The sequence below is a fragment of the Cucumis melo genome, chromosome 10, assembly GCF_025177605.1.
Source record: "Cucumis melo cultivar AY chromosome 10, USDA_Cmelo_AY_1.0, whole genome shotgun sequence".
NCBI lineage: Eukaryota > Viridiplantae > Streptophyta > Magnoliopsida > Cucurbitales > Cucurbitaceae > Cucumis > Cucumis melo.
This window is the reverse complement of record NC_066866.1, coordinates 17,477,855-17,488,553: the sequence shown is the minus strand read 5'-3', so window position 1 is coordinate 17,488,553 and position 10,699 is coordinate 17,477,855. Positions and strand designations below refer to the sequence as shown.

Sequence of the window (10,699 nt, the reverse complement as noted above, 5' to 3'; positions counted from 1 at the left end):
AGTGCTGCCTCTGTTTTTGCCATTAGAGTTGGGTAAAATAGTTCTTACTTGTTAGTAACCTAACAAATTGGTATTAGAGCCATTAGAAACTGGGGGTGTTCAGGCGACAAATGGCTCAGCGACAGATGGAAGAAAGTGTAGACGGAACTGAAAAGGAGATCATGGGCTTGAAGGAGATTATGCTTGAAATGAAAAAGGCAATTGAGAGGCTGGCGGATGAGATGAAGGAAAGCCAAAGCTATAAAAAAAGAGAGGAATCTGGGACCTCCAATGGATCAGTGATGAAACTGAAGGGGAAGATGGAAGAGACGGAGCTGATGACAGAGACAAATGTGGCCTCAATAGACAGAAGCAAATACAAGAAGCTTGAGATGCCGATGTTTCTAGGAGAAAATCCAGAATCATGGGTGTATAGAGCGGAGCATTTTTTTAAGATTAACAACCTACCTGAAGCGGAGAAAGTGAAAGTGGTGGTAGTAAGTTTTGGTCAGGATGAAGTAGACTGGTATCGTTGGAGTCACAATAGAAAGAAAGTCGAATCATGGGAGGATCTTAAGGGCCGAATGTTTTGAATTTTTTCGGGACTCGAGACAAAAAAGCCTAGGGGCGAGACTAATTAGGATCCAACAAGAAGGTTCATACAACGATTATATGAAGAAGTTTGTGACCTATTCAGTCCCATTGCCATACACGGCAGAGAGTGTATTGGTAGGCGCCTTTGTGACTGGGTTGGAACCTTCATTACAAGCGGAAGTTATCAGCAGGCACCCCTAAACTTTAGAGGAGTGCATGAAAGAAGCACAAATGGTCAATGACAGAAACTTAGCCTTGAAATTGGCTAGAATGGAACTGGTATTGGCAGAACTGAAAGAGCGAGGATCGTCAACAAGCAGAAAGATAGTGGAAAATGAGAGAGTAGTACAACTCAAGACGGATTTCCAGATGAAACAAATTACTATACCCATTAAGGGCAATTACAAAAAGGGAGAACCGCCTGTCAAGAGGTTGTCTGATGCAGAATTTAGAACCAGGTTGGATCGAGGACTTTGTTTTCGGTGTAATGACAACTACTCTCCAGGCCATCGTTGCAAAACCAAGGAAAAAAGAGAATTGATGTTCTTTATTTTAAATGAAGAAGAAGAGGCTGAGGAAGAGCATAGCAAGGACGAAAAAGAAAAGAGAACTGTGGAGCTAAAGAACTTGGAAATCACAGAGGGCACTGAAATCGAACTAAAGACCATGACAGGTCTGACCTCAAAGGGTACCATGAAACTCAAAGGCTGGGTGGGAGATAAGAAAATTGTTGTGTTGATTGATAGTGAGGCGACCTACAACTTCATCCACCAGTCCTTAGCGGAAGAATTGAAAATGAGGCTGGAACAAGATACCCATTTTAGGGTTACTATTGGGGACGGAACTCGATGTAAAGGAAAAGGAACCTGCCGAAGGGTAGAATTGAAGCTAAAGGAGATCACTATCATAGCGGATTTTTTGGCAGTTGAGCTGGGGACGGTAGATGCGATGCTAGGAATGCAATGGTTGGATATAACAGGAACCATGAGGATTCATTGGCCTTCCCTGACGATGACTTTTTGGAATGAGGGCAGACAGATTGTTCTTAAGGGAGATCCTTCCCTCATTAAGGCTGAGTGTTCGTTGAAAACTATAGAGAAAACGTGGGAAGATGACGACCGGGGATTTTTGTTGGAATGGACAAACTTTGAAATGACAGCAGATGACGGTTATGAGAAAAACCAGGAAATGAGAGGTGACGAAGCAGACATACCTATGATCAGATTTTTATTACATCAATATGCCGATATCTTTGAGACACCCAAGGGCCTACCTCCCAAAAGAGAAATCGATTATCGTATCTTGACATTGCCCGAACAACGACCAATTAACGCGAGACCATATAAGTATGGACATGTACAGAAAGAAGAGATCGAAAAACTAGTAGCTGAAATGCTCCAAACTGGGGTCATTCGGCCTAGTCGCAGTCCCTATTCAAGCCCTGTTTTATTGGTGAAAAAGAAAGATGGAGGATGGCGATTTTGTGTGGACTACCGAAAGTTGAATCAAGCCACAATCTCCGACAAATTTCCCATTCCAGTGATTGAAGAATTATTAGATGAACTACATGGAGCTTCCGTGTTCTCGAAGCTGGACCTCAAATCGGGGTATCATCAAATCAGAATGAAGGAGGAGGACATTGAAAAAACGGCTTTTCGCACTCATGAAGGCCACTATGAGTTTCTTATAATGTCGTTTGGGCTGACTAACGCCCCAACAACCTTCCAATCCTTGATGAACCAGGTTTTTAAACCTTCTCTGAGACGTTTTGTATTAGTATTTTTTGACGACATTTTAGTCTACAACAGTGATATATGTGAGCATGAGAAACACCTAGGGATGGTCTTTGCGGTTCTAAGGGATAACCAACTCTACGCAAATAAGAAGAAATGTGTTTTTGCACTCTCAGATTCAGTACTTGGGACACCAGATATCAAAGGAGGGGGTCAAAGTTGATGAAGAAAAGATTAGAAGCATGGTCAGTTGGCCGCATCCATCAAATGTGTCGGGATTAAGAGGTTTCTTGGGGTTGACCGGATATTACAAAAGATTTGTTCAAGGTTATGGCAAAATTGCTGCGCCCCTCACTAAACTTTTACAGAAGAATGCTTTTAAATGGGACGATGACGCTGACATAGCATTTGAAAAACTGAAGATAGCAATGACCACTATACCGTGTTAGCTTTGCCTGATTGGAATCTGCCTTTCACAATAGAAACGGATGCATCAGGAAGTGGATTGGGAGCTGTGTTATCCCAAGATGGGCATCCCATAGCTTTTTTCAGTCAGAAATTATCACAGAGAGCTCAAGCTAAATCTATATACGAAAGGGAATTGATGGCTGTCGTGCTATCGGTACAGAAATGGGCTCACTACTTATTGGGAAGAAAATTTACAATCATCTCTGATCAGAAAGCTCTGAAATTTCTGTTAGAGCAAAGAGAAGTACAACCACAATTTCAGAAATGGTTGACCAAGCTTCTCGGGTACGATTTTGAAATTTTATATCAACCGGGTTTGTTAAATAATGTTGCAGACGCTCTCTCACGAGTAGAAACAACAGCAGAGCTCAATGCGATTACAACAACTAGAATTGTGGACATAGACACAGTGAGTAAAGAAGTGGAAAAAGATGAAGAACTCTAGTAAATTATCGAGAAGCTAAAGAAGGAACCGGAGGAAGGGGGTAAATTCGAGTGGAAGAATGGCAGACTGTTGTACAAAGAAAGATTGGTGTTGCCACGAACTTCATCCCTCATTCCTTGATTGTTACACACCTTCCATGATTCTGTTTTGGGAGGTCACTCAAGGTTCTTACGAACATACAAGAGAATGAGTGGGGAATTCCATTGGAAGGGTATGAAGAGTGATGTTAAAAAACACGTAAAGCAATGCGAGATATGCCAGAGAAATAAGTATGAAGCCACTAAGCCAGCCGGGGTTCTACAACCTCATTCCAGACAAAATACTAGAAGATTGGACCATGGATTTCATCGTGGGGCTGCCTAAGGCAGGGGGAGTTAATGTAATCATGGTGGTGGTCAATCGTTTAACTAAATATGCCTACTTCATCACTCTCAAACATCCTTTTGCTGCGAAAAAAGTGGCAGCAACTTTCATTGATAAGGTGGTAAGGAGGCATGACATTCCTAAATCCATCATTTCAGATAGGGATAAGATCTTCCTTAGCAATTTCTAGAAAGAACATTTTGCAACCATGGGAACCATTTTGAAAAGAAGCATTTCATCCACAGACTGATGGACAAACCGAAAGAGTAAACCAATGCCTGGAAACTTATTTGAGATGTTTTTGTAATGAACAGCCGCACAAATGGGACCAGTTTGTTCCATGGGCAGAGTTGTGGTATAACACTACATTCCATGCATCTACCAAAACCACTCCGTTTGAAGCTGTCTATGGCCGCACACCACCTCCCCTGCTATCTTATGGAGACCGCAAAACTCTTAACAATGAGGTAGAATCGATGTTGAAAGCACGCGACATAGCCATTAATGCTTTAAAGGAAAACTTATATGTAGCTCAAAATCGGATGAAGAAAACGGCCGACCTTAAAAGAAGAGAACTCAAGTTGAGGGTGGGAGAAGTGTACCTTAAACTGAGGCCCTATCGACAATGCTCACTGGCTAGAAAAAGATCTGAAAAGTTGGCACCAAGGTTCTATGGACCGTACAAGATAATTGAGGAAATAGGGGCAGTAGCTTATAGATTGGAACTTCCACCTGAAGCGGCCATCCACAATGTCTTTCATATATCTCAATTGAAACCAAAATTGGGTAACCAGCAGGTAGTTCAACGCCGACACCCTATGTTAACTGAAGACTTTGAGTTACAATTATGGCCGAAAACGGTCCTAGGCATTTGTTGGAGCAAGGAACTAGGAGCAAATGAATGGTTGATCAAATGGCAAGGACTATAGGAAAGTGAAAGCTACCTGGGAATCCGTTTATCAAATGAACCAGCAGTTCCTTTCGTTTCACCTTGAGGACAAGGTAAATGTGGAACCGAGGGGTATTGTGAGGCCTCCCATATTACATACATATAAAAGAAGGGGTAGAATGGTAAACAAACATAACAACAATGATGAGGAAATGAAAAATGAGTGATCGTGCACTGTGGGACCCACGGGAGAGAATGTTGAAAGGCCTATATATAGCATCTTATTGGGAATGGGACGGGTAGATTATTTTTGGGTAATTCTTAAGTAGGGCGGCTGTTGTAGCCGTAGGCATACCCTAGCTATAGGGTGCAAGGGTGGTATGTTTTTAATTGCTTTGTTGCTTTGATATTGTTCTTTTTCTTCTTGTTAAGTCTATGAATATATCCTTTTGGCATTATAAATATAAGTACAGAGTGCTACCTCTGTTTTTGTCATTAGAGTTGGGTAAAATAGTTCTTACTTGTTAGTAACCTAACAGATAGATTGTCTACAAACCACGAGTAAGCTTCTTTTTCTGGCTTAGTAATTCATCAGCTGATTCATTCATATAGGGTATTTGTATAATCCGTTTTTATGCCAATAACAAACGGAGTTTGAAATTTCACTTTGTGGAAGTAAACTTTATACGGGTATGGGATTTCGTGTTGCTGCAGAAGCATTTGAAGCTCATCTGCTCAGGAATTTGGAAGTTCTGCCACATCAATTATAAAAAATGAAAATCTTGTAATTCGATTTTGAGGGTGGTACTGGCAATGGGATAAAGTGGCTCCAGTATTGCTGGGAATGGCAACATTTGAAATGAATTTACCTTTGAATCCTAATGATTTGATTCCCGTGGAACAAGATGACTCAACTAGGTCTGAAAACGAGGAAGCTGAGAATATCTCCACTCCATCTGGAAATAGTGGAAACAGTGGTCTACTCCATTCCAGAGGGTGAAGAAAATTCAGCTCAATGGCGATGACACATCTAACGTGGAGGTGTTTCTTGACACAATCTGAGTTCCATAGTCCAACCCTAACGTCCCAACATGATATTGATACTCCTCGCAAACGAATTTCGAGGACATATATTCCTACTACTGAGCAGATAGCATCTTTGAGATTAAAAGAAGATCAAAATATGATCAAATTCATCTTTCCTACGAAGGTTCTTGGAGTGCAAAAGGTTTTTCATTGTCTAGTACATATTCTTTTTAGTCTACGCATATATCTTTGATTGTGAATCTCCCTATACTTGCTATAAGCCGGGATGCGTTCTCAGGTTGATGCTCATATTTACTTGTGGAAGTGGAATGCACAGATTGTAATTTCAGATGTCGATGGGACGATGACCTAGTAAGGCCAAATTTTATGGCTAATGAGCAATCCCTCTGTAACTTGCTTGGTGTAAATGAAGTTATCATAATTTGTAACTTTTTTTCAGGATTGTTTATTCTCATTTATAACTTCAAATGTTTATATCAACTGACTAAAATTCTCGTCTTCAATTATGTTGCGACTAATTGGATAATGAATATAACTCGTGCTTTTGCATGCTTGCTCAGGTCTGATGTCTTAGGCCAATTCATGCCATTGATTGGAATGGATTGGACACAATCTGGGGTCGCTAAACTTTTCTCGGCTATTAAGGTGTATATTCACACTTAATAATTCAAACTACCCAAGTGTTAGTTATTCACTGTAATATATGTTTTACTACATAATAATGGATATCAACTACTATTTTCGAGTGCTTGTGCAACCGTTCAGGCATAGTTAAGTCAAAGTTTCTTGCTCAACCTAAAACAGGTATTGTATCTGTATTTGTTGAAACACCACTAAGAATCTTTCTGATGAGTCTTTAGCTTCTTAGAGTAAAATGTGGCATGGGCGAATGCTTAGTTGGTCTAAACGAAGATTTATATGTATATTTTAGGACACGAGACTTTTCATTAAGAAAATGAAGAGAGCTAATGCCCCAAATAGACTAAAATACAAAGATATAAATAGCAAAATGAGATAGAGAAACGATAAAAGAAAACAAATGATAACCATAGAAGAAAACAACTGAAAAGAAACATTAACAAAGCCAAAAAAGACACTAATCAAGATAAATAAAAACATCCCAACTTTGAGAAATATCTTGCACCGAAAATCATCAAATAGCTTCGAAAGAGAACACCAAAGATTTATAATTCAAATTGCTTTTCTCATGGTTCTCTAGTTTTCCTATCTTCATTGAACAAATGAATTGATCTACCATTTCAGGATGGAGAAGATTTACCTGATGGCCCGGTCGTCATTTCTCCAGATGGACTATTTCCTTCGTTGTATCGTGAAGATAAAATATTTCTCATTACTGCAAGCGGTCATGTCTCCAGATGGACTATTTCCTACATGTTGTTTCGAACATAGAATAACATTTACATTCTTGGTTTGACATTGGAACGTAGACGTAGCCACACAGGGATACCCCCACACCTAATAATCATTATCATTCTTGATGTTTCTACCTTGACATTTTTTTGTTAGTTTAATAATAATTATCATTCGGCTTTCTGTCAATATTTCTGTTGCACTTACTTTGTTTCTTTTTTGATGATGAACAGTTATTAGAAGAACCCCTCATGAATTTAAGATTGCCTGTCTAGAGTTAAATGAAAAGGATGAAAAATGTTGCAACTTTGAATTTACGTTCAAACAGTTTTTTGTATACTAGTTCTTAAACTCCCATTTTTCTGCAGGAGATTAGAAGACTTTTCCCTTCTGATCATAACCCATTCTACACTGGCTTCGGTAACCAAGACACTGACGAGCTAAGTTACTTGAAGATGGGGATCCCCAAAGGAAAAATATTTATTATCAATCCTAAGGTATATATTGAGCTGGTTTCAGTCTATGATTTAAAACCAACTCTGTTACTTCCATTTTCATCCTCAAAATTTGTACCATCTTTGCAAGGAGAGGTGATGAACACCCATAGCAACAACCCGAAATCATACAAGTCCTTGCTTACACTTGTCAATGATTTTTTTCCACCAGCGTCATCTTTCGAACAGGTATGAATAAGCATATGTTTGGATGTATCTTTAATTGTGACAAAATACCTTTACGAAAATATAGTTGCATGGTTGCTTCTTTGGTAAAAGGATAAAACTTCCTTGAGCGCAAATATGGAAGTTTTGTTTCGATAATCATTTCGGCTTTTGCTTGACAATTATTTGCTTTTTAGTTTTTAGTTTTTAAAAATTAGGCCTATTAACACTCCTATCCAATTTTTTTGTTATCTCCTTTCTATCAATGTTTTAAAAAACGGAGTTAAATTTTGGAAACTAAAAAAAATGTAGGTTTCAAAAACTTGTTTTTGTTTTCTAAATTTGGTGAAGAATTAAACTCCTTTTACTTCATAAGGATGAATTTCATTATTAAGAATTGAGAAGAAACATATTAATTTTGATTGAAAAGTCAAATGGTTGGGCCTTCGATTTTGTCTTGAGTCTTCCCTTATGAAAATTGTGTTTGTTTTTTCTCCAGAATTTCTTTACCACAGATTTATGTTTCTTGAGTGTGTTATGTAGAAATAGATTTTATGTTTCTTATGGAATTGTTCGAGTTCTTATCCAAAATTCTGAAACAAATCCAAATTTTATTATATGAAAAAACTACCTACTTCTGAAAGTTGTGCTATTCATTTTTCGTAGGCTTCAAAGATTTTGAAAAACAAATGTGAAGCACCTAGAAAACAATTAAAGTTGTGTTTATAAGTTGCTAAAACCGAAATGGTGGGTATCAAAATAATTCTACTTAATCTCGATACATACCAAGTCTCTATTAAAATTCGCTTTCCGAACACTTTCATTCAGAAAATTTATCGCTAGTTTCTCTCTTGCAGGAAGATTTCAATGAGTGAAACTATTGGAAAATGCCTTTACCTGAGGTTGCTTAGCAGCACCAGCTACGCTAGTTAGGCAAATTTGAGATAACAAATTTCTTTTCACCATTAGGTAGGGATTTTCGTACAGACGGTCTGTTCTGGGAGGCACAAATGGAATCTCGACCAACTTTTGAAAATCAAAGTCTTTTTACATTTAGATCACGTCTCCATTCTGCTCTATTCACTTTTAATCATCTTCTTTCTTCCATCTTTTCCTCATTAAGAACTTGGCCTCTTCACCTTGAAGGACCCCACTATGTTGGTGTTGGAGATTTAGGCATCACCATGAAGCACCAAAGTCTATTGCAACTGTGGGCCAAGTGGATAGAAAGTGCACACACATGCTGTTTGTGGGCCTTTGTCGATGGTCTCCGCGAAAATGTTGGACAAGAAGATGAAGATCAGCGAAACAAGATGAGATTCAAGTGTGAGATGGAGATTGAAAGCTAGATGAAGAACAAGTGAGAGTATTTTGAGTTTACTGACAGCTAGATATTATAGAATTAGGCATGTTGTTCGGTGAAAGATTAGGCCATGTGCATTTTAGGGGATATTTTGGCCCGGGTTTGGAATTAAGGGGGTCTAAACCCATGTTTGGACCATGGGAATAAAATTCCTGAGATTAAGAAATTAAACCCATAGGTTTGGAATATGTTCTTTTTTTTTTAATTGAATGTCATATGTGTTTTAGAAAATTCACTTCAATCTCCTACCATTAATCATTGAAAATCGTTGACAACAAACGTTAGCCAACTTGACGATCAACCATCATGATCGATCATGACCAATTGACGGTCACGAAGATCGATCATGACCAATCAACGGTCACGACGATCGATCATCTAAACTGTCGACTCCAGATCATCTTGATTATCGCCTTTGGATTGTATTGACTGTCGATTATCGATTGTCGGTGACCAATCATTTTAATCCTTGGTGACCTACAACTTTGGACGTTTCTATCGTCAGGTGAACATCTTGATCGACGACGATCAATCTTTATCGTTAATTATCGATGTTGTCCCTCTTGTCATGATGGTCAATGACCAATAGCCATGACATTTGGCAACCGATTATCATGATGATCGACGACTAACAAATTCTCTTAATTAAACATTGGCAATCGTTGATTGTCTTCACCATTGATCAACGACCACTTCACCAAAGCTTCTTACACTCTTTCCCATGGGTTTGAATAGTAAACAATATTCAAGTCCATAGATTACTTTTTTTTTCTAATTCAATCTAGAATATTCATTGGCCAACTCCGAACACCACTCTTGATGACCATTGTTGGCTAACTATTGGGTGTCATTTCTGACAACTTCGTCGGCGAACTTCCGACCACCAACCCTGGCAACCGCCACAACCTTGAAAAATTAATAAAATAAAATTTTGAAATTTTTTCTCTGAGTCATTTTCCAAATACGCCTCTAATTTAATTACAATAACATTTTTTAAAATACATATTTTTCGTACTTCAATTTTCTTTTCTTATTGATTTTTTAATTATTATTATTATTAGATCATCTTTTTTAATTATCTATTTTCTCTTCCTTGTTTAAAACTAATATTTCTTCATCTTATGAGATTTTGTTTATTTTGTTATATTTTTCCTAAGTGAAAATAGATGGACTATCTGTTGTGCTCTCAAGTATATATAAATCAAATATTAATATATTGGTAACACGATAGAAATTTTAAATATATATCACATATATCATGATTTATTTTTTTAGTTTAATAACATTTTTCGAATTATGATTAAAGGTAACTCTACTTGACTTTTGCTTGATTCTTTTGGTTATGCTTATATTGAAATCCATTAAACCCTTTTAATGTTGCTTAACTGAAACTTTCGTAAACTATCATTCAACTTATTATATTTTATGAATGGTTTGTAATATTCATAATTAGATCATTCATTTAATGCAAGCGTAATCAAAATTATTGTTATTGAATATTAAAAATTTTCATATTTACATTATTGTCATGAAAAATCAATAGAGTTAAGAAATTGAATTAGAAGTACTAAATATGAAAAAAAAAATCAATTAAAGCTCTAATACATGATAAATTTAGGATGTGTAATTGTAACAATCCAACTTTTCGGACTAAGCTGAGGTCACTACTCAGTACTAAGATTCGACCACAAAACACACAAACTCATAAAGGACCGGTTACGATTCATTAAAAACGTTTAGAAATATTACAAAAAAAGCAGTTTCGGGCCCTATTTTAAATCACAGTCA

The 10,699-nt window shown here is 37.5% G+C and overlaps 1 protein-coding gene across 1 annotated transcript; it reads left to right on the top strand.

Annotated features, from left to right (window-relative positions):
• The first annotated feature begins 789 nt into the window (after nt 1-789).
• Nucleotides 790-9,146, top strand: LOC103495179 (uncharacterized). Its single transcript, XM_051091404.1, has 6 exons — nt 790-5,699; nt 5,796-5,869; nt 6,079-6,163; nt 6,782-7,386; nt 7,475-7,572; nt 8,406-9,146. Exon 1 carries the CDS (start codon nt 790-792, stop codon nt 2,527-2,529), a length of 1,740 nt encoding a protein of 579 aa, XP_050947361.1. The 3' UTR covers nt 2,530-5,699; nt 5,796-5,869; nt 6,079-6,163; nt 6,782-7,386; nt 7,475-7,572; nt 8,406-9,146.
• The last annotated feature ends 1,553 nt before the right edge of the window (nt 9,147-10,699 follow it).

Coding starts and splice junctions, on each gene's coding strand:
- LOC103495179 (XM_051091404.1), top strand. CDS start 790: ATGAAAGAAGCACAAATGGTCAATGACAGAAACTTAGCCTTGAAATTG.